Here is a 23,525-nt window from a genome sequence, read left to right as displayed (position 1 = left end):
CGGCTCAGGTCATGATCCCGGGGTCCTGGGATCGAGCCCCGCATCGGGCTCTCTGCTCGGCAGGGAGCCTGCTTCCCTCCCCCTCTCTCTGCCTACTTGTGATCTCTCTGTCAAATAAATAAATAAAATATTTAAAAAAGTTATTATAAATGAAGGGAGAGAGAAACTTGAAGATGCTGGAGAGTGAAGAAACGTGTAATTAATCTCAGAAAAAAAAGAGGGGGCAAAAATATTTGAAGAGTGATGGCCCCTTTTGTCTTCTCTCTCTCTAGAAAAAAAAAAAGGATAAAACATTACTAAATATGATGAAAACCACATACCCCACAGATCTGAGAAGCCCAATGCACACTAAGCAGAATAATCATTTAAAACACAGCAAAGCACCTAATAATCAAACGCTAAAAACCAATGATACAAATAGAAAATAAATACCCTGAGGAAAAAAGGCAATCTTTATAGAGGTACAAAGAAAGACAGCAGACATCTGAGCAGAAGCCAGGTAAGCTGGAAGATGATGGAGCACCATCTTGTAAATATTAAAAAAAAGACTCAACTTATAATTCTACATCCAGCAAAAAACATCTTTCTACAATGAAAGGGAAATAAAGACTTTAAAGAAGAAGCTGAGAGAATCTGTCACCAGAACACCTGTGCCTCAAATGCTAAAAAGGAGGAGGTTTATGTAGCAAAGAAAAATTAAAGCAGACAGAAGGCTGGAACCACACAATGGAGTGAAGAGCACCACGAATGGTAAATACATGAGTAAATAGTGAAGACTTTTTTCCCCATTTTATAAATTAAGAGATAACTGCCTTGGGGCATGAGCCTGGCTCAGTGAGAAGAGCATGCACCTCTTGATCCTGGGGTCATGAGGTTGCGTCCCATGTTGGGTGTCGAGATTACTAAAAGAAAACAAAACAAAAACAACCCAAAACACCACAAAACAAAACAAACCCAAACCAAAAAAACCCCCAAAAGACTTTAATATACAATCATAAAATTAATCCAATAGGGAGCATAAAAAGAGGAGAAAAGCAATGAACAGAGGAGAAAAACCAAGAGCAAGAAAGCAGACTTAAACCCAACCATACTGATAGTTAATGATAAATGTAAATGGTCTGTTTTCACCAACCCAATTAAGAGTAGAATAAACAAGTAAGACCCAGATATATGTTATCTCCAATGGAGCCACTTTGAACACAGTCAATAGTAAAAGGACAAAAAAAAAAAGACATGTCATACAAACATTAACCAAAAAGCTTCTAAAGCTAGAAGTCTATAGTAATGAAACACCAAGTAGATTATGAAACAAGGACTATGGTTAAGCCACTGCCTTCAGCTCAGGTCATGATCCCGGAGTCCTGGGATCAAGTCCCGCATTTTTTCATGATGGAAAAAAAAATCAGTAAAATTAAACTGCTTGGCAAACTGACTAACAAAAAGGAAGAAACAAAAATGATCAATATTAGGAATGAAAGGGAACATTTCATAAATTGTACAAATACTAAAACTGGTAACTTAGATTAAGATGACCAGTTTGTTGAAAGACACAAGATGATTCTAAAATTTACATAGAACAGTCAATGTAATATATGTATTTTTAAGATCTGTCAGTAGTGGGGGGGAGGGCATGACACAGGACCAGGGGAGAGCAGCAGGCAGAGGGAGAAGCAGGATCCCTGCTGAGCAAGGAGCCTGATGCAGAATTCAACCCCAGGACCCTGGGATCACGATACAAGCCAAAGGCAGAAACTTAACCAACTGGGCCACCCAGGTGTCCCTAATACAGCCAGTTTTGAAAAGGAACATATCTGGAAGACTTACACTACCTGATTTCAAGACTTACTATAAAGCTACAATAATTATGACAATGGTATAAGGACACACAGACACCAATGCAACAGAACATCATCCAGAAATAAACCCTTTCCTACATGGTTGATTTCTTTTTTTTAATAAGATGCCAAGATAATTCAGTAACTAGGGGATAATCTCATCACATGTTACTAGAGTAACTGGCTATATGTAGGCTAAGTATGAACCTTGATCCTATACTACAGTAAAAAATTTAGCTCCAAATAGATCACAGACCTAAATAGGAGACCTGAACCTATAAAACTCTAGGAGAAAACAGAAAACATTTGACTTTGGGTTAGTCCATTTATTAGGTAAGATGTAAAAAGCACAAATTACAATAGAAAGATTAGATCTAACAGGTTTCATGAGAATTTTGCACTAGTCTTTACTAGTTTCTTAGTCTTTAAAAGACACTCGAGAAAATGAAGAGGCATAGAAACTATTGAAAGAAAATATATGCAAAGGGTGCCTGGGTGGCTCAGTCGGTTAAACAGCCGACTCTTGATTTTGGTTCAAGCCGTGATCTCAGGGTCCTGGGACTGAGCCCCGTGTTAGGCTATGAGCTCAGTGGGGGGTCTGCCTGAGGATGCTCTTTCCCTCTCCCCAGACTCACACTTTCTCTAAAATAAGTAAGTCTTTAAAAAAAGAAGAAGAAAACATATACAAAACCAAATTTAAGAATATATATCCATGGGCACCTGGGTGGCTCAGTGGGTTAAGGCCTCTGCCTTTGGCTCAGGTCGTGGTCCTAGGGTCCTAGGATCGAGCCCCGCGTCGAGCTCTCTGCTTGGCGGGGAGCCTGCTTCCTCCTCTCTCTCTGCCTGCCTCTCTGCCTACTTGTGATCTCTGTCTGTCACATAAATAAATAAAACCTTAAAAAATATATATATATCCAGTCTAAAGAATTTTTAAAATTTATATTTTAGAAAAGATTTTATTTATTTGAGAGAGCGAGCGAGAGCATGCCTGTGCACATGCACAAGTTGGGGGAGAAGCACAGGGGGAGAGAGAATCTCAAGCAGACTACATGCTTACATACCACAGAGCATGACATGGCTCAACCTCATGACCGTGAGATCATAACCTGAGTGGAACTCAAAGAGTCGGATGCTTAGCTGAGTGAGCCACCCAGGTGTCCCTATCCAGTGTAAAGAATTCTTACAACTCAAACAAGCAATCTCCTTTTTAACACTGGCAAAAAATACAAAGTTACTTCCTCCAAGACACAGAATGACACATAAGCATGTGAAAAGATGTTCAACAACATCATGGGTCATCACAGAAATGCAAATTGAAACCATAATGAGACAGCACTGCACACTGAACAGCTAACATAAAAAGAGACAGAAGCCAGTGTTGATCAGGATGCATAGGAACAATTCTAACATGCAGCTTTCTACGGGTTTTCTGGAAAGCGATTTGGTAGTTTCTTACAAAGTTAAGTTGAACACAGACTTAACGACAAACCATACAACCCAGCAGTGCCACACTTAGGTCATCAACCCAAGAAATGAAAACCTACATTTACACTTTAAAGACCTTATATAATGTTTATAGCAGCTATTCATAAGAGCCCCCACATGGAAACAACTCAAATGTCTACTAAGTGGTAGTTGCGGTATGGAGTATCCGTGAAGTGGAATACTCCTCAATAATAAAAAGGATACATTCAACCTTCAAAATTTCAGAATCATTGAGCTAAGTAAAGGATGCAAGATACAAATGGTTACATACTGTAGGCTTCCATTTATGGGAAATTCTAGAAGAAGCCAAGTGTACAGTGATAGAAACCAGGGATAAGATTGTGGAAAGGGGAATGACTATAAAGGAACTTTCAGGAGTGAAGAAGTCTTCTATATCCTGATTATGATGGTAGATTCAAGACTGTATCCATTTGCTAGAACTCATCAAATCACATACTTAAATTGGTGCATTTTATTACATGTAAGTTTTCCCTCAATAAAACTTGTTTTTTAAAAAGTCATATACATTTACACATAGTATTTATGATATTACACCACTACCTACCTGCACATTTCTTAGGAAAATCCTCAGGGAAACCACAAATTTGTATCTTCCTCATAACTTAATTTCTATATTCTCTCAACCCACTTCTTAAGAGGAGGTTTATACTTATAGCACTTCCCATTCACAGGTAATGGGGGTGGGGGTGGTGGGCAGAGCAAACTATACTCAAGGCTAACCAAGCCTCACCCTTTACACCTAGAGAGTAACATCTCCTGGACACAGAGTTCTCATACTTCCGTGAGGAATTTTTTTAGCTGAAGTGTGTAAATATGGATGTCAAAGGCTAAAGTAAAAAGAATTTCTATCTCATCGTTCAATAAAAATAAGAACTGGTAAGAGAGATGCCTCCCTTTTTATAATTAAATTATTACACACGTGTTTATTTTTATACAGCTATCGAAGAGTCAAAAAAAAAATCTATGACTTTGATTCTGTATGTGTAAGTATACATCAACTACTGTTGGAATTTCAGGAAAAAGTTATTAACACTATCCAATAAGATTTCAAATTTTTAAGTCCTGGGATATAACTCAACCCAAAGGCAGGTTTACCCTCAAGTACACCAGCAGATTTTATATACAACACACCACACTCATATTCTGTAATACAGGGCTCACAGGATAAATGGGAGACTGCTGGCCAATTTACTTACTTCAACCATTCCTTGATGGGGTCTAGGGAGGCTACAGGAATGGCGTTGATCATCGTGACTTTCTTGCTGTAGTCCTTGTACACTATCACCATATCAAAGTTCTTCAGGTGAAACTGAACCCGCTCAAAGTGAATCAGCTCCACTTCATCCAAGGTCACCACAAAAGGTGGCTGTTAGGGAGAAACTGGATCACTACCACATAAATCCCCTAAAGCACCAGGCTTTTCAAATTCTGTCAGAATCTTTTTTTTTTTTTTTTTAAGATTTTATTTGAGAGATTGAGCACTCCTGTTTTTTTTTTTTTTTTTGTGAAAGACTAACAGGAATATAACGTGCTGAGAAGCCCCAGTAAAAGGATTTTTAAGATCAAAATCTTTCCTCAGGGAGAAAAAAATTAAGGGAACTATGAAGAGACTATTTAAAAAACTAAAGAGACTTTCGAAGAATCCTTTGTTTAGTAATTTATGTCTAACAAAATTATCGGGGCACCTGGGTGGCTCAGTCAGTTAAGTAAGTGTCCATCTGACTTGATTTGGGCTCAGGTCATGACCTCAGGGCTGTGAGATCAAGCTTAATGTCGCACTGGGTGTGGGGCCTGCTTAATTTTCTCTCTCCCTCTGTCCCTCCCTGCTCTAAAGTTTTTAAAAAAGTAACTTTTTAAAATGAAAATCATCAGAAATAAAAAGGACCTAGTTTTCAAAATACTTATCCTTCTGCTTTCTTTTCTCTAACAATTTTTTTACTGAAAGGAGATAAGAAATACTCACCCACTCTGTAGCATTTACCAGCGCACTACTAGTGGGCTGAAGGAGGCAAGTACTCCTGTAAGGAGCGCCATTAAATCTGAAAAAGAGTAAGAAAAAAGACTCACGTAAGATTGGGCCCATTGCAGGAGAAATTTGCTGCCACAATACACTTCTTTCCTTTCCCCATTCCAAACCCAGCTCCAGCATGCATACTGGAGAGTCATTTACAGGGGAAGCCTCTCAGTCTGAGCCACTCACCCCAGCCCTAAAAATGTTCAAGAGGGAATGGAGGTCTCAAAGGTTTTCAATCAAAGGAAAAAGGGAATGATCTGTTATGCTGAGTTATTATAAAGGAGGAATAACTAATTTTTCTAATAGGTAGACAGCAACACTTCAGGCCAAAAAGATGAGGAGAGGGGCGCCTGGGTGGCTCAGTTGGTTAAGCAGCTGCCTTCAGCTCAGGTCATGGTCTCAGGGTCCTGGGATCAAGCCCCACGTTGGAGTCTCTGCTCAGCGGAGAGCCTGCTTCCTCCTCTCTCTGCCTGTCTCTCTGCCTACTTGTGATCTGTCTGTCAAATAAATAAAATTTAAAAAAAAAAAAGAAAGATGAGGAGATATGTTACCCCAAGTCCCTAAAAGGCACTTCAAATTCCAGTTCCTCCTTAGTTAGAGCCTCTACTTTCTCAATGAAATTTTTGAAGGCTGTTTTCAGTTTGTGCCTCATTTCCCGTTCCATCTGTATAAGAAAAAAAATACGAATTAACCATAGGCATCACTTTACTTGTTAATAGTACATCCCTTCAGAAAGTCCGAAATGCTTCTACAGTCCTTAATTCTCATACCCACAATGCTGACACAGATACTGTCCTAGAGATCACTACACTGTAACTGCGTGGCCAAGGCTGCAACTGATGCTTAATCCACAAACCATGGCACTGGGCCATCCCCGCACATACTCAAGTGGTTCCACAGAAAAATTCAGGAGTGGTTCATAAAATACAATGACTACTGAACTCAGATCTGAACCACAAGGTACCTCAGTACCCTGCAAAAAAAAAAAAAAAACCCCCCAAAAAAACCCCAGGAAATCTCATGGACCTGCTCAGCATAGAGGTCATCTCGGTCATGCATGTGCTGATGTTTGCCCAAGTCCGTCGTAATCTCTCCCACTTCCGTATAGAATTGCACATCTGTGTGCCGCTTCTTCCCAAACATGATGGCATTCTGCGGGCAGAGCAGAAAGCACAAGAAAGAAATCAGAAAACTCAAAGAAGCAGATAACAAACAAGATGAAAAAAGAAATAATACCTATGCTGGAAACCATGGCATTTATGTAAAGATAATTAAAACATCCCTGGTGTCATCATAAATAATGACATCTGAGAATGGCCAATGAATTTTAAAAAGTACTATTTATTAGAACGGACTTCAGAGATTAGGCTGGAAATAAAGTGCGTCTAAGGAACATTTTTTTTTTCAGAAACAGGAATCTGGAGAAAACCTTTTGTTTGGTGGTCATTAGGTATCACACCAAAGGAACGTACATGTTGAACACCTCCTAGATTTCAGACACAGTGAACTTTATAAACCTTATCTCATTCAATCCTCTTAATAATCTTATGTGACAGGTGATATTATTCATCACTATTTTAAAGGAAAGAGGGTGACACAAAGATCTTGCCCAAGACCCGACAGTAAGGAGACCGGTGTACCTTGAGGTGAAAGTGCAAGACAATAATCATCTCTCCATCACACGGCTGAAACAAAGCATGCTTGATGTTATTGTACAGGATGTCCACTTTGTCTCCCCGTACAGAGGTGAAGCGGAAGCCTGGAGACAAATGAACGAAGCTAAGCATCAAGCAGCAGCATGAGGTGAGGCCAGAAGACACTGCATTTTTTCTGGCTGATTTGCATAGGGTCAGAGAAAATGCCAAAAACCACAGAGGGCTTTCCTTTCCTTGTGCCCATGGAACAATGTCAATAGATTCCTCCCAGCGTTTCTCTGACATACTGTATTATCTGATCATCTACAAATGTGCCCCAGAGACAAAGCCCAGACCCACGAGAGATTATCCATACCATTGACATGGGCCTCCAGTGAACCCTGCATCCTCTTTTGGGCAATGTTTGGGCGAATATATAGATCTTTCAGTTTGGGATTACTCCGGTTGAGATTGATCACCAGGGAGTCCTGTTTCACAATGCCCTAAGTAGAATGAGAATCAATGTGAATCCTCATGCATCTCTGCTGTGTCTGCCAAACCCACACGTTTCCAGTTGCAGAAAGGTGCTTTGTTTGTGTGCAAGCTTACCTCCTTCTCCTTCTCTTCTGCTTCCCGGGTCTTATAGCGCTTCTGTACTTCTTTTATAATTCGGAAAGCATTCTGGAGGTTCAAGGCTGGTACTGTCTGTTCTCCAGGAGCCTTCATATTTGAAGCTCGGTATGTACTGTTAAAAAGGGGAAGCCAAAACATATCTAAGTTTCTTTATCAGGATGGGTAACTTGCACTCTTTATTTTTAAGACTTAATATCTTTCAGGAGAAAAAAGTACCAGTGAATAGTAGGACAATGTCTGGAAAGCTGAAAAACATCTCCCTTTCTTCTCTCTGAAACATACTATTATAGATGGCTAATCCATTGGGTGGGAAATCACACTTGTTTTTCAAATCTGGCATAGTCGATTATCCCATTCCATACCACGAAGGAATGAACTCCAATGACGCATGCATTTCCTTATTTATAATTCTACTATGAAACATATATAATCAGTTTAACATATTTTCATGAGCACTCCAAATTGGGTTCCATCCTCAAAACATTACAAAGCTAGCAGGATGATTCTAAACAGGTACCACCGAGGGGGACACAGCAGAGACAACGAAATGTTACTGAGAGTACCACTCCAACCAGCCGGGATTTGGGGATGCTTTTTTCCTGGGGACTCACATTTCCTTGACGAAAGTGGCTTCTGGGTTAGGAAAGATGTTGCCCTCATTCCTGCCCAGAGCACTGCCTGGGCAATAGAAGTTGATTCGCAAGTAAGTATAATCTCCTTCCACGGACATGCTTATATTCTGCTCAAAGAAAGGAAAAGCATTAACAAAATAAACAGGCTTCTTTCCAAATTAAGGATTAGTAGTTATGGGGACATAAAGTTAAGTTGCAAGTTGCAAATTGACTGCTAAACCTACCCTGTAAATCTTGATCTAGCTCTAATGACCTGTACCTTATTTTTTTGTAAGACCAAATGTGTGCTTCCAAAAGAATCACTAACCTCCGAGCACCAGGAGCCACGTGTCCAACTACATGTTAAAAAATGCTTACTGCAAGTGGTATTTCTAGACTAGATCACTGAACTTTCTAGCAAAGTGAAAACTGGGAAGGAAGAAGAGGGACAGCAGGGGGTGGGGAGAGACAGTGCAGTCCAAAAAAGAGTATGTGGAGAGCACAATCACTAGTTTCAGATTCAGAAACAGTCTGGATGGAGCCTGACTCAACGTTCATACCTTGATTGTGGCAATGTGAAAAGGCGTCGCAATACCGAACACAGGCATTATCACAGTTTCATATTTCTTATCAATATAGATCTTCATTTCCCGAATATGTGGTTCCTTAGGCATCAAAGATGGGTTTTTATAGGACACGTTAGATTTGCGAGCTCTAGAGTGGGGATAAAAAATTTTTGTAAGAAACTGCCATAAATCACATATGAACCTAAGACAACCTTGCTGCCCGATGTAAACTCTTACTTCTGAATCTGTTGTTCTCCTTTCTGTTCTGTCAGTCGCCTCTTTGCTTCCTCATTCAGTTGAGCTGCCAGTTCCTTTTGATGTGCTCTTCGTTTCTCTTCTGCAGTCATCTCATTCTGGAGAAAGAAAAGTGTCAGTCCTACAAATGGGTGCCAGATACAAACCAAAGGACAGGTAGAGATCAATGTAGGTTGAAACCATAAACTCACTCGTGTCCTTTCTGTAAGTAAAGCTGCCCGAGAACCTCTTCCCAACAGGTCCTCGGCTTCATCTTTCTCCTCCTCCTCCTCTTCTTCATCCTCATTCTATGGGGAAAAAAAAAATCACACTCAGAAATTCCAGTTTTAATCTTCTTAGCCAACATAATTTTTGCCTTTTTATAGTGCCAAACTTCCTACACCACTTATCTTCCTTTTTCCTACCTTTAGAAAAATCCCCACGTTCTTCACTTTCTTCTTCACAGAAGTGAGAACAGTAGCTGGGCCATCCTGGAATAAAAGGAAGAAGTCAGACATTCATAAGAGCATTTAAATGAGGCACTTTCACTTTCTAACCTAGTATATAGGAAAGCAGTGCTTTGAAATTTCTGGATACTAAAATCTTTGACAATGAATACATACAGATTTGATTTTCCCAACCTCATGAGGAACTATAATTTGGCAGGCAACACTAAGATAATGATTAAGAATACAGGCTTCATTTGAAACCTGGCTCAGTCACTTCCTAGTGGTGACATCTGGCTATTGACTGCTACTGCTCTGTGTCCCAGTTTTTTTTTAAATTTGAGGGCAAAGTATCTACTTCGTAGGGTATTATAATTTGATGAACTATTGCAGGAAAGTCCTTACATAATAAGATATCAGAAGTATATGCTATTAAGGAATCAGTTCTGCTAAGTGAAAACAAAAACAAAGTTACAAAAGGCCACAAAAGCCTAGAACAAGCAAACCCTTAGAAAGTGGGTTAGTTTTGAAGGGTCAGGGGTGGGAGGTTGGGGGAACAGGTGGTGGGTGATGGGGAGGGCACGTTTTGCATGGAGCACTGGGTGTTGTGCAAAAAGAATGAATACTGTTACGCTGAAAAAATTAATAAAAAGGGAAAAAAAAAAAAAAAAAGAAAGTGGGTTAGTCATTTCCTAGGTTTGGGGGGCTAGGGTACCCGGTTTCTTTCTGAGGCAATAAAAATGTTCTAAAATTAGACTGTAGTGACGGTTGCACAACAGAAAATCACTAAAAATCACTAAATTATATACTTATAGTAGGTGAATTATATGGCATATAAACTGTAACTCAATAAAGCTGTTGTTAAAGTAAAAAAGAATTAGTTCCTGTTATTATCATGATTAGGGTTCAAGTCACAAAGTAATGAATGGTTTATTTTTTTTTTTTAAGATTTTATTTTTTTAAAATTTATTTATTTGACAGACAGAGATCATGAGTAGGCAGAGAGGAGGAAGCAGGCTCCCCGCCGAGCAGACAGCCCGATGCGGGGCTCAATCCCAGGACCCTGGGACCATGACCTGAGCTGAAGGCAGAGGCTTTAACTCACTCAGCCACCCAGGTGCCCCTTATTTATTTATTTATTTGACAGACAGAGATCACAAGTAGGCAGAGAGGCAGGCAGAGAGGGGGAAGCAGGCTCCCCACTGAGCAGAGAGCCCCATGCAGGGCTTGATCCCAGGACCCTGGGATCATGACCTAAGCCAAAGGCAGAGTCTTAACCGACTGAGCCACCCAAGCGGCCCATGCATGGCTTAGTTTAAATCACTCCCTGTATTTGGGATGACAATATCTATTCCTAGCTATATTAGGTCACTGTCACGGATCTCTCCCTTCAGCTAGCATCTGACAAACACTTTGAAGAAAAAAAACCCGTAGAGTACAAAATGTATCTTCAATGTCAGTTCACAAACACTCAAAAGTTAAAGAAGCAATACATACCTCATCCACAAGCACTGTGTCACCAATGAAGAGAGCATAGGTTTTCTCTTCTGGTTTCTTCCCTTCCTTGTTAGTCAGATCAGAGAATCCCAAATTGATGCTGAAAACCATCCCTACAACAGCAAACAGGAATCAGTGTCTAACTCTGAGAGAATGGAAAAGGGTAAAGTTTACACAAAAAAGGGGGAAATAAAGCTACAGGAAACTATTCAAAAAAGTATTTTCCTACTGCATGCCTGCAAAACTCACCTTTTTTCAGTTTGTACTGATTTTTACTATTAATTACTAAAGAGCCTTCACGGAATTCAATTCCCATTCCGAACCTAAAAAAAGAAATGAAGAGAAACTACAGCAAATAGACTAAAAGATCTCTAATGTGGATCGAGTACAATATATTCTATTTCAATTTTCAGGATAAGGCAGGCAAACATGTTGAGTGATTTGCCTCTGCTCATCAGTCATTTAAGGAGCAGGATTCGAGGACAGTCTTTGGGCTAACAATATGCTGAAAAGAATTTCCTAATTAAGTGCCTCATGTAACATTTATTACATCAAGCCTTCTTTATTTTAGCTTACTCACTCATACTTAAATTTTATTATTCTACCATGAAATCAAATTAAGAGTCTTCCTATAAACAACTTGACAGACCATTAATGGGTATATTACCAAGGCTGTAATGTTAGATTAAGCAAGGCGACTGTTAGTAGAATGTTTATAACAAGGATTCAGTAAGTCACCTGGGCCAGGACTTGGTACAGGTTGATATATTTCCTCTTGTCTATCAGAGAAATCCAGAAAGAAACTACATATCCCAGACTAGTTTCCATCTAAAGAAACTGACCACAGCCTTTGTTTCCCGAAAGGTTTTTGGTTCTGTAAGATGTTCTTAAGTATTTCTAAGTGTTCAATGTCAAACACACCTAAGAAATACTTAATTAGATAAAAATTGAAAAACAATATAAATAGTAGGACATCTCAGAGTATTTCATTTACAAACGTGAGTTGAGGTGTTGAGACAGGAAATAGTAATGTATCCTAACACTAATAATTTAAGCCTAGAACAACCTATTGGTATCTACTACACTGGTCTGTAAAAATCTCCACCCCATCCCTGGAAGTAGAAATGGAATCTTTCTCACATTCTCTGATAACACTATGTTTGGCATCTAAGTTCAGTATTTAACAGTCCATAAATGTTGGATATTTATATGTTGGTTCACCATAAATGGTGAATCAATCTAAGAATATTTTGCCTGACCATGGCCAGTCATGAAAATTTCCTCAGAGTGACAATGTACATTATCACATCTTACCCTAGATTTTTGGTAATTTTGTTCAGCAGCTCTGGTTTCTGCTTTTTAACCACGTCCATGACAGCATTATACACGTCACATATCTTTACACCTAATGACAAGACAGAGAGGAAACATAGTATCTTTCAAGAAAAAAAAAAAAAAAAAAAAAAAAGGTTTGATTTGGTTTGGTTTATCAACAGTTTTTCACCTGTCCCCTAAAGCAGAGTTTCTCAAAGTGTGAACTGAGAACTTCAGCTGTGGGGTGCCTGAGTGGCTCAGTGGCTCTTAATTTTGGCTCAGGTCATGGGATCAAGCCCTATATGGGGCTCCATCCTCAGAGTGGAGTCTGCTTGTCTCCCTCACCCCTCACCGGCCCCTCCCTACATGTGCCTATGTGTGCTCTCTCTCTCAAATAAATAAAAAAATTTTTTAAAGATTTGAGAGTGTGCATGCATGTGCACAAACAGAAAGAGAAGAGAGAGAGGGGGAGAGAAAATCTCAGGCAGACTCTGCACTGAACATGGAACCCAACCTGGGCTCATGACCCGAGATCATGACCTGAGCTAAAACCAAGAGTTGCACACTTAACTGACTATACCACTCAGGTGCCCCTAAATAAAAACCTTAAAAGAAAAAAAAAAAAAAAAAAAAGATAGCTGCAGGAGTGGTAGGGATTAGAAATTTGCATTTTTAAAAATAATTCACCTAGTCACCTAATCATTCATTATACTGCTTGAGAATCACTGACTCAGGAGAACTATGAGATGCTAGGTAGTCTCAGTGAAATAATTTAACAGTAGATAAATGGCATGATATTAAATACACATTTTGAAAAACAGGACTACTGAAGAGGTAAATTACTATTAGAAGAACTCTGGCCTTAATTTTTCACTATTTAGGATATGAACAGACATTTCAAGCCAGAACAGTCTAGATAACGGTGGCCTCAAAGGGGTCTTTATCCTCACCAAGCTACATGTGACTATGATTTCCAATAGGATTTCTCAAGATTGACTTGAGATCATGAGGAAGAGTGTCTAGAAGAGACGGGGTGGGCTTACAGAGTAGCTTAAAGGTGGAACACATAAAGTCCCAGTTAGCTAACTGGGAGTATGGAATTTCAAGACAAAAGAGGTGTGGTGTCAAGCACTCTGCTGCCTTTTGAGGTAGACAATTGCTTGCTTAGCAGAGCTGCTATTAGTTCTGAGACTATGATCCTTGTATCCGTTTGATGTAAATTAGCAATATACATTCTGTTGCCAAGATACTAGTTCTCAAAACCTTCTAAAGGAAAGTAATAAGGCCAAGGTATTTTAAGAGGATCTGGACACAGAGCCCCAACCAGTCACAGAAGTTTTTTGTAAACACCAATTAAAACCAATGTAACCTAAAAGGAGACTTAAGAATGGAATGGTAGCATGATTCAAGGTTGGTAAAATCTGATTCTATTTTTAGTACAAGAGCCTCAGGGACAGAAATGCACATAAACACTAGAAACATTTTTGTTACATCATTTCTAAACCTTCTTTTCTAAGGCACCTCACCATGTCTTAATTCCTTTAGCAGTTCCTCTTGAAGTTGGAGCAAAAAATTGTAATTTTCTTGAACTTCCTGAGAAGGGTCAACCATCAAAGTGCGAACAAGGTTGGAGCAGTAAGATTTGAAGCGAATACCCATGGCACAAGTGATGGCCCCAAAATGCATGTGATTCTTGTCACTAGAGACCAAAGGAAGAAAGCATTTCATTATGAAAACGAGCCAAGTCCTTAGTATCCCTGCCATACAATACCTGTAATCACACCTTTTCCTGCTATATCCCAAAGCTGAAGCAAGAAGGACCTAAACTTTTTTTTTTTAAGTAAACAAAGCAGGTTATAAGGGAGTAAAATTGGTGACCAAAACGCAGGATAAAAATTCAGAGAGAAGCTGAGTTGTGGTATCCTAAACAGACAACGAATATACCAAAATCTATTCATCACAGTTTAACAGTGCAGGGGTAAGGCATCACTTATCCACCAGCCACTATGAAATGTAGTATTCATTATGAATTAGTCCCTTCAGCCTGACCAGGAAAAACAGCATTCCCTACAGTATTTTTAAAAATTAGAAGAATTACATTATGGCATATCTAATAACATCTTAATCATTTTTCTCAACATGTTCTGCATTTTTTCTTGGTATTTTTAATCACCTGGAAAAGCAAAATCAAATATATGCTCAAGTAAGAAATGAGTACCAATGTGAAATAAAATAGAAGTAAGTAAGGGCGCCTGGCTGGCTCAGTCTGTGGAGTGTGTGACTTAAAATCTCCCAATTTTGATTTTGAGCCCCACACTGGGTATAAAGATTACTTAAAAATAAAACCTTAAAAAAGAAAAAAAAATGCAGAGAATAATGTAGAAGGAAGACTAATGGTTATTCTGTCTCTTCCCACTTTTATGAATTCCAGAATGAGTACAAGAAAAAAAACAGGCTAGAAGTTGAAATACTCTGGTTGTTATAATTTGAAGTTCTCACACTTACCTCACCACACTGAACTTGAGATTATAGTTGCCACCACTTTGAATGATAGGAGGGTAACACATTTCCACAGTAGAAGGGTCTGCCCCAGCTAGGTATTTTTTCTCTTCAATGGCCTTTTCCACAGATTCAGCCAGTTTGCTGTGTCGAACTTTCTGTAAGAATGCCCAGAAATAAAACAGTATTTTTAACAGTCATCAAACAGTGGTTAACAGTTTTGGATTTGTGGATATTATTGTCTGAAGACAACATATATCCTGATATCACTTAGGATGCTAAAAAAGTCTTATGAAATGGCTTACATGTCAGATAACACAGTGGTATGCCTGCAAAGCCGATTTTGACACAATATGTGAAATTCACAGCCATATGAGGAATTCTCAAATAAAATACTGAATAACCTCAAGAAACTATAGTGTAGGTTTATAGTTACTTTGAACGAGAGCTGGCAGGGCGCCTGGGTGGCTCAGTTGAGTGTCCAACTCTTGGTTTCAGCTCAGGTCAGATCTCCAGTTTTGAGACTGAGCCCTGCAAAAGGCTTCCCGCTCAGTGGAGAGACTGCTTGGGATTCCCTCTCTCTCCCTCTGCCCCTCCCCCACTGCACTCACAGGCACACATGAGCGGTCACTCTCTCTCAAATAAATTTGAAAGGAAGGAAGGAAGGAGGAAAGGAAGGAGAGAGAAGAGGAGAGGCAGGGAAAGGAGAGGAGAGAAGAGAAAGAGGGGCGCCTGTGTGGCTCAGGCCTTAAGTGCCTGCCTTTGGCTCAGGTCATGATCCCAGGGTCCTGGAATCGAGCCTGCATCGGGCTCCCGGCTCAACGGGAGGCCTGCTTCTCCCTCTCCCACTCCCTCTGCTTGTGTTCCCTCTCTCACTGTTTCTCTCTATCAAATAAATAAATCAAATCTTAAAAAAAAAAAAAAAAAAGGAAAGAAAAGAGCTGGCACAATTACACACCACCAATTTATGTACCAAAGGCCTAATTTCAAAGGCAGCTGAACATGGACCAAAAAGCACTGCATGGTAGGGACTTACTTCTGCTTCATTAAAACAGTAAAGACTTGCCCCTTTTACCTCATCTGCATCAACTATTTCCATGACTCGTTCCTTGAAGAATTTGTTGAAGACCTCGGAGGTGATGCTAGCGGCTTTCTTCATTAGGTTGAGCTCCCCATCCTCCTTTACAGCAATGGTATAGGCCACAACTGCACTGATATCTATCTGCAAAGTGTAAGAGTTTCTAACATGTAAATAGAGAATTGCTAAAGAAACGCATCTCGCCCAATCTGAATATCATCAGTGAAGATACCTGGTTATTTAGCAAATATTATTTATTCATAATTTATTCAAAAATTACTTATTCATCAGTAGTTTACAAAATACCAAAATACTCTTTTTCTGGATTGAATAAACATTTAAAATAGCTCTTTCCCAGGTCACAGTGTGTATTCTAACAGGTATTACATTAATGAATCATTTAAATTAAATGTAAGTGCTCCTCTCTAAAGGATTTTGTAAAGGCTGAAGAAGGAAAATAGGCAGGACAACAGGGAGGAAAAAAATATATTTTCTGGATAAGAGATTTTCCTGTTTCTCTCTGAAACAGCTGAACTATCCTCCCAGTGTCTTACCCCTGACTGAAAAGTCAAATTGGCTTACTGCTCAGCCAAACAGAATGAAAAATAGAAATGCGAAGGAATACAGTTTTCCCAAAACAAATACTTAGTACTACTGTTATGGAAGCCTGTCACACTTTTGTTTTCCCAACTCCCAATTTGCTTGTTTCCCGAGTATTCTTACTTTGTCAAAGCCCTCTTTGTTGAGGCAGTCATTCCAGTTCTTCATGAACTCTCCAGGGAATTTGTCTTTGCTGAACACTCCAATCTTCTTGCCATTCTTGCTCTCTTTAATGGCTTCGATCATTTTGTCAAAGCTGCTCTTATTGCTTTCATTCTATCAGTGACACAAAGAAAAAAAGGAGTAATTAGTTTTAGAATTATGTATCTATGTTCTACTAGTAATAAGCAGAGACAAATATCTGGAACCACAGAAAGAATAAATTCTCTTCTCATGCCCCATCTACTTCCTTGGGACAGACTATAACACACTAAAAGTTAACACAAAATTTCTTTGGATATTTTTATATACTGAAGTGCCACGTAAGTTAACTATTTTTTTTCTGGGCGCCTGGGTGGCTCAGTTGGTTAGGAGAGTGCCTTCGGCTCAGGTCATAATCCTGGAGTCCCAGGATGAAGTCCTGTATTATACTCCTGCTCTGCAGGAAGTCTGCTTCTCTTTTGCCTGTTCCTCTCCGCTATCGTGCACGTGCTCTCCCTCTCAAATAATATCTTCTAAAAAAAGACTATTCTTTTTCTTCATGAATAGCTAAAACACAAGATGAACAGTATTCTGAGAAAAAGTGCCAGATAGGAAGTATGACAAAAAAAGATCACATGTGGGGCACCTGGGTGGCATAGATGGTTAAGCATCATCCCTTGGTTTTAGCTCAGGTCATGCTCTGGGTCATGAGACTGAGTCGGGCGTCAGGCTCTGCACTCAGCTCAGAGTCTGCTTAAGACTCTCCCGCTCCCTCTGCCCCTCCCCTACCACAGCACACGCACACACGGGTGCCTGTATGCATGCTTACATGCTCTCTCAGACAGACCTTAAAAAAAAAAATAAATCACATGTGATAAAAACTGAAAAGGAGGTATATCTCAGTTTCCTTAAGGATATTTAAAGTTATTTCATCTACGGGCACCCAGCTGGCTGAGTCAGTACAGCACGTGACAACCTCAGGGCTGTGAGTTCGAGCCCCACATTGGAGGCAGTGATTACTTAAAAAGATGTTACTTATTTTAATGAAGGTACTAAGATGAAAACAAACGTGATTACTTAAAAAAAAAAGTTACTTATTCTAACGAAGGTACTAAGGTGAAAACAAACAAGCTAACAGTGTCCTCGAGAGAGGACAGATAAAGTGAATGTTCAACAGACTCTCAAAGCCTGCATGTTTTGCTGCAGAACTGACAAGGTTATTCAACCTTTTTTTTCCCCTAAGAAACACAACAAAGATGCGACAGAATTTTGTAATTACAACCACAGTCAGCTAAAATCTTCCTCTGTGTTCTTTTAAATTCCTAGGGGGCATTTCTGTTCATCACTTTTAAACATTCTTTCACTTTTATGACACATCCTTTATTGGTTCTGACCTTTTCTCGTATCAGCAGTGTGATGGCAGGGGCTCCATTAGCATTCTCATTGCCCTTGGTGTTGGCAATCTGTTTTAAAAACTCCACTTTCTTCTTGCTGGCCATAAAGATGATTTTGTCATCACAGAAGACCATGATGGTGTCAGTTAGTTCATAACCAAAGAGCCATGTCTACAGGAAAAGATAACATGTGATTAACAGTATTTATAGATTAAAAAAAGTTAACGTACTTATTCAGAAATATTTATAAAATAAGGTGTCTGGAATTCGCTTCAACATAATGTAGATGTGGATACAAATGAAATGAAACTGGCCAAGAGCTGGAAATTTATTGGATAATGGGTACGTGGGAGTTCAATATATTATTTTATCGACTTTGATGTTTGAAATAGTCCATAATAAAGACCATCAATGCATTTGGATAATTTGTGTTTATAGGAACTATACTGTTGTTTAGTAGGACAGAAATGCATAAAACAAGAGACAAAGTAGCACATCAGGGAACTGCACATTTTAGCTCCCCCAAAGACTGCCAGTTGCCTACCAATTATTCATTTCTTCTTCCTCAGAAAGAAAGGGGACATTACTGGGGTAATGTCAGCTGGGGACATTACTCTGCATGAAGACTATTTCCCATCCTTTCTTACAGCTAAGTATGGCCATTAAGTTCTGGCCAATATGCTTTAAGTAGGAGTATTCTGTGGGACTTCAAGCAAGTCTCTTTATAAAGGGAAGAAGTCTCCATTTTTTCCCCTTTCTGCATTCTTTCTGTTAGCAAATTTTGTACCATGGTATGGACTCTGTGTATGGCAGAGTAGAGACCTGAAAAACCTTGAGTCCCTGAAGACTAACGAAAAGAGAAAGAACGAGGCCGCCTGGGAGGCTCAGTCAGGTAGGTGTCTGACTTCAGCTAAGATCACGATCTCAGGGTCCTCAGATCTAGCCACGTGTCCAGCTCCACACTCAGTGGGGAATCTGCCTCTTCTCCTCTCTCTCTGCCCCTCTCCTCACTCATGCTCCCTCCTCTGTGAAATAAAATCTTTAAAAAAATAAAAGAGAAAGAACTGTTTTGCTTAATTCATTGTCAGACTTTTTTTGTTAAATCCCAATTTATAGACTTCTCTTTATGTTCTATGCACTCTCCAGTACACTTTTATGTTCCTTTTTAAAAGTATAGTTGTTTCTTTTTATATAAGAATGTGTTTTTTGGTTTTTTTGGTCCACTCAGTGCTGAGTACTTGTGACTTGGGATTGAGGAATTAAACTTTTAATATGCCTAGTGACTACCATGCTGAACAGTGCTGCCAATGATTCAGTGACTCTCAGGGCTAAGACTGCCATAAATCCCTTACCTGTAAGGCAGTTGATTTGGCATAAACAATTTCTTCATCAACACCCACTGATACAACAATGGCATCAACGTTGGCATATTCATCTTCTCCTTTCTGGAAAGCAAAGAGTAAGTAATTTGGTCATTTTCTTTCTATCCCTGTAAAACTGGAATACAGACCTCAAGTATTTACTCAGTATATATATATATATATATATATATATATATATACACACATATACACACACACACATACATGTATATATACATTATATCATTTTTTCTTAATAGAAATGCCAACTTTAAGGTACATGTTTGCTTGGCAGTCATTAGTTACTCTATTAAACAGTTTTATTGAGATAGAATTCATACACAATACAATTCATCCATTTTAAGTGTGCTGTTCAATGGTTTTAGTGTATTCAGAGTTATGAAACCATCACAATCTAATTTTAGAACATTTTCATCTCCCCAAAAAGAAACCCACGAGCAATTACTATACATCTCCTCCCAGCCGTACACAACCATTAATCCAATCTGTTTCCACAGATTTATCCATCCTGGACATTTCATATACATAGACTTTGTGTCTGGCTTCTTTCACTTGAAAGAAGTTCACCCATGTTGTAGCATGTGACAGTACTTTGTCCTTTCTGTCACTGAATAACAATCTACTGTATGGATCTACCACACAGTTATCTATTCATCAACTGCTGGACATTTGGGCTGTTGCCATTTATTAGCTATTACGATAATGGTACTATGAACACTCACGTGCTTCTGTGTAGACATACTTGAGTATGTATCTAGGTGAAGAACTGCTAGGTCATATGTTTAATTCTATGTTTAACTTTTTGAGGTTAACAGTTTAACCAGACTATTTTCCAAAGTGTACCACTTTATATTCTCAACAACAATCTATCAGGGTTCCAAATTCTCCCTATTATGACCAACATTTGTTGACTTTTTTTTTTTAAGATTTTATTTATTTATTTGACAGAGAGAGAGATCACTAGTAGGCAGAGAGGCAGGCAGAGAGAGAGGGGGAAGCAGGCTCCCTGCTGAGTGGAGAGCCGGATGTGGGGCTCGATCCCAGGACCCTGAGATCATGACCTGAGCGGAAGGCAGCAGCTTAACCCACTGAGCCACCCAGGTGCCCCTGTTGACTTTTTTAATCAGAGCCATCCATTGGGTGCACTGTAGTTTTGATTTGCATTTCCCTGACAGCTAATGATGCTGAGCACTTTTTCACATGATTAGACCATTTGCATACCTTTAAGTGCCTATTCAGATTCTTTGCCCATTCTATAAATGAATTACTGCTTTATTATTAACTTCTAATAATTCCTTTTATACCCAGACATAAGCTTCTTATCAGATAGGACTTGCAAATTTTTCCCATTCAGTGGGTTCTTTTCACTTTCATAATGCTCCTGTCCTTAGAAACACAAACATTTTTAATATTGAAGGAATTCAAATTATTTTCTTGTGCTTTTTCATCTCATACCTAAGAAGGCTTTGTCTAATCCAAGGACAATCCAAAGATTTACCTGTATTTCCATAACAGTTTTACAGTTTTAGCTCTGATATTTAGATCTAATGATTAATTTTGAGTTAAATTTTTTGAATGGTGTGGGGAAGGGGCCTAAGTTCATTTTTTTGCATAGGGATATCAAGTTTGAAAAGACTGTTCTTTCCCCTATTGAACTGTCCCAATCAAAAATCAAATTATGCACTTTGAAAAAGCAACTGGGGCATGTGGGTGTCTCAGTCAGTTGAAAGTCTTACTCTTGGTTTTGGCTCAGGTCATGATCCCAGGGTCAGGAAATCAAGTCCTGAGTTGGGCCCCCACACTCAGCAAGGAGTCTGCTTGAGGTTCTTTCTCTCCCTCTACTGCCCCACTTGCATGCATTCTCTTTCTCTTTAATACATACATAAACCTAAAAAAAAAAAAAAAAATCAAGTGATACAAATGTGGATGTTTGTTTCTGGATTCTCAATTCTATTCCATTATCTATGTGTCTATCCTTACACTAATAGCATGTTATTTTGATTATTGCAGCTTTGTAACCAGTTTTGAAATTGAGAAGTGTGAGTTTTCCAACCATTAGCTCCAATAGCTCTACAAGACTGAAAGACTGGTAATAATGGGCTAGAAGGTCAAATCTCTAACTTCCCCTATAAAGTCAAGAGAAACGTTTACTAAGACTCTTGACATGTCAAGGCTTCTGGTTGCCAGTAAGAATCCAAATATAATACCAATTGAGGTTTCTGTTCAATTTCTCTACCACAACAAAAATACTTAAGACAAAGAAATTACCACAGAGAAATTGTACTCATTCCCCCACTAATTTTCAGTGAGAAAGTATTTTCCTTCAGGTTGATAAAGTTTTATCATTAGCTCTCATTGATGATGCAAAAGCAATGGTAGTTAAAACACCTACTGCCTTAGCATGAATCAAGGCAGTGGACCCAAAATAATTATTCACTACTGCACACTCATGAAAAGGGGGGGGAAGGGCAGTTTCTCTAAGAATGTCCTCGATGCAACAAAAGTGATTAATAGTAAGAAATCCCAACCCTTGAGCATGTCTTTTCAATACTGTGTAAAGAAATGGGAAATACACAAAACACTTCTATCTGTAAACTGAAGTACAATGGTTGTCCTTTTTTTTTTTATATTTTATTTATTTATTTGACAGACAGAGATCACAAGTAGGCCGAGAGGCAGGTGGGGAGGGGGGAACAGGCTCCCTGCTGAGCAGAGAGCCTGATGCGGGGCTCGATCCCAGGACCCTGAGATCATGACCTGAGCCGAAGGCAGAGGCTTTAACCCACTGAGCCACCCAGGCGCCCCTACAATGGTTGTCTTAAGGAAAATTTTACAATTATCTGAATAACAAGTTGAGGGAGCCATTTAAGCAGACACGGGTATCCAGCATACATTTTCTTGAAAATGAATGAAGTGAGCCTGCTGCTTCAAGATACGTGAATGATGTCTTATGTAGTCAATGATAAATATTTGAGTTTTCAAGCAAAAATTAGAATTCTGAAATAGTTGACTTGCCACTGTGAACTTAGCTTCCCTATTTAAAACTTTCCTGGTAAAATCAGTGGTGATATTAACAAACATGATTCTTTGATATCATATAATGAAATGTGTAACATTTAGAAGATCTGCACAACTGAGAGAACCAATGCATGATGTCACAAAGTCATCCATGGCGGGGCACCTGGGTGGCTCAGTGGGTTGAACCTCTGCCTTCAGGCTCAGGTCATGCTCTCGGGGTCCTGGGATCGAGCCCCGCATTGGGCTCTCTGCTCAGTGGGAAGCCTGCTTCCCCCTCTCTCTGCCTGCCTCTCTGCCTACCTGTGATCTCTGTCAGATAAATAATTAAAATCTTAAAAAAAAAAAAAAAAGTCATCCATGGGTAAAAGATTAAAGGTACAGTAACCTGAATATAAAAAGTGTTAATGTTGTGGTTTCAAATTTTAAATTACAATTAATGGGGCACCTGGGTGGCTCAGTGGGTTAAAGCCTCTGCCTTCGGCTCAGGTCATGATCGCGGGGTCCTGGGATCGAGCCCCACATCCGGCTCTCCACTCAGCAGGGAGCCTGCTTCCCCCTCTCTCTCTGCCTGCCTATCTGCCTATTTGTGATCTCTCTCTCTCTCTGTCAAATAAACAAATAAAATATTTAAAAAAAATAAATTACAATTAATTTTTGAAAGATTACCACTTCTTGAGTTTTAATGTAGTAACAAAGTATATTCATAATTACCTAAAAAGGTTATTAAAATATCCCCCCTTCTAGCTTCACATATGTATGAGGCCAGATTTTCTCTCTATACTTGATGCAATCAATACAAAGAAAGGCTCTTTGGGGTCATGAATAATTTAAGAATCTAAGGGTTCTGCTATCAGAGTCTGAGAACCACTGTGCTATATGATTCCTGTGCCATAGCACATTAACACTACTCTTCGCATTAAACATTCTCTCTTCTCAATTTTTGCTACGTATGCGCCAATTCTTCAATAAATAATAGATTTTTGTGGCAATAATATTACCACTACCTTGACAATCTCCCAAAATTAGCAACAGGCACTTGCCTATATTTAATGCTTATGGCTTCTAGATACAGATGTAATCCCCTCTCCAATACCTGTCTACAAAAAATACCACTGAAATTAGT

General features: G+C 39.2%; 1 protein-coding gene across 1 annotated transcript in view; it reads right to left on the bottom strand.

Annotated features, from left to right (window-relative positions):
- The window catches only part of SUPT16H (SPT16 homolog, facilitates chromatin remodeling subunit), a 39,516-nt gene that overhangs the window by 4,871 nt on the left and 11,120 nt on the right, over positions 1-23,525 (bottom strand). The window contains exons 2-22 of the mRNA XM_046009585.1: positions 19,355-19,447; positions 18,003-18,173; positions 16,591-16,743; positions 15,865-16,011; positions 14,796-14,947; positions 13,817-13,989; positions 12,291-12,381; positions 11,226-11,299; positions 10,977-11,089; positions 9,459-9,524; positions 9,246-9,341; positions 9,037-9,152; positions 8,794-8,947; positions 8,234-8,361; positions 7,599-7,734; positions 7,366-7,492; positions 6,996-7,114; positions 6,382-6,507; positions 5,907-6,019; positions 5,305-5,380; positions 4,538-4,707 (exon numbers count right to left, since the gene is read on the bottom strand). Of these exons, the coding sequence (XP_045865541.1) occupies positions 4,538-4,707; positions 5,305-5,380; positions 5,907-6,019; positions 6,382-6,507; positions 6,996-7,114; positions 7,366-7,492; positions 7,599-7,734; positions 8,234-8,361; positions 8,794-8,947; positions 9,037-9,152; positions 9,246-9,341; positions 9,459-9,524; positions 10,977-11,089; positions 11,226-11,299; positions 12,291-12,381; positions 13,817-13,989; positions 14,796-14,947; positions 15,865-16,011; positions 16,591-16,743; positions 18,003-18,173; positions 19,355-19,447 (2,594 nt within the window). The remainder of the gene's footprint in view (positions 1-4,537; positions 4,708-5,304; positions 5,381-5,906; positions 6,020-6,381; positions 6,508-6,995; positions 7,115-7,365; positions 7,493-7,598; positions 7,735-8,233; positions 8,362-8,793; positions 8,948-9,036; positions 9,153-9,245; positions 9,342-9,458; positions 9,525-10,976; positions 11,090-11,225; positions 11,300-12,290; positions 12,382-13,816; positions 13,990-14,795; positions 14,948-15,864; positions 16,012-16,590; positions 16,744-18,002; positions 18,174-19,354; positions 19,448-23,525) is intronic.

The sequence above is a fragment of the Meles meles genome, chromosome 6, assembly GCF_922984935.1.
Source record: "Meles meles chromosome 6, mMelMel3.1 paternal haplotype, whole genome shotgun sequence".
NCBI classification, from domain to species: domain Eukaryota; kingdom Metazoa; phylum Chordata; class Mammalia; order Carnivora; family Mustelidae; genus Meles; species Meles meles.
Note: the sequence above shows the minus strand (reverse complement) of the source record. Positions and strands in the feature narration are given on the sequence as shown.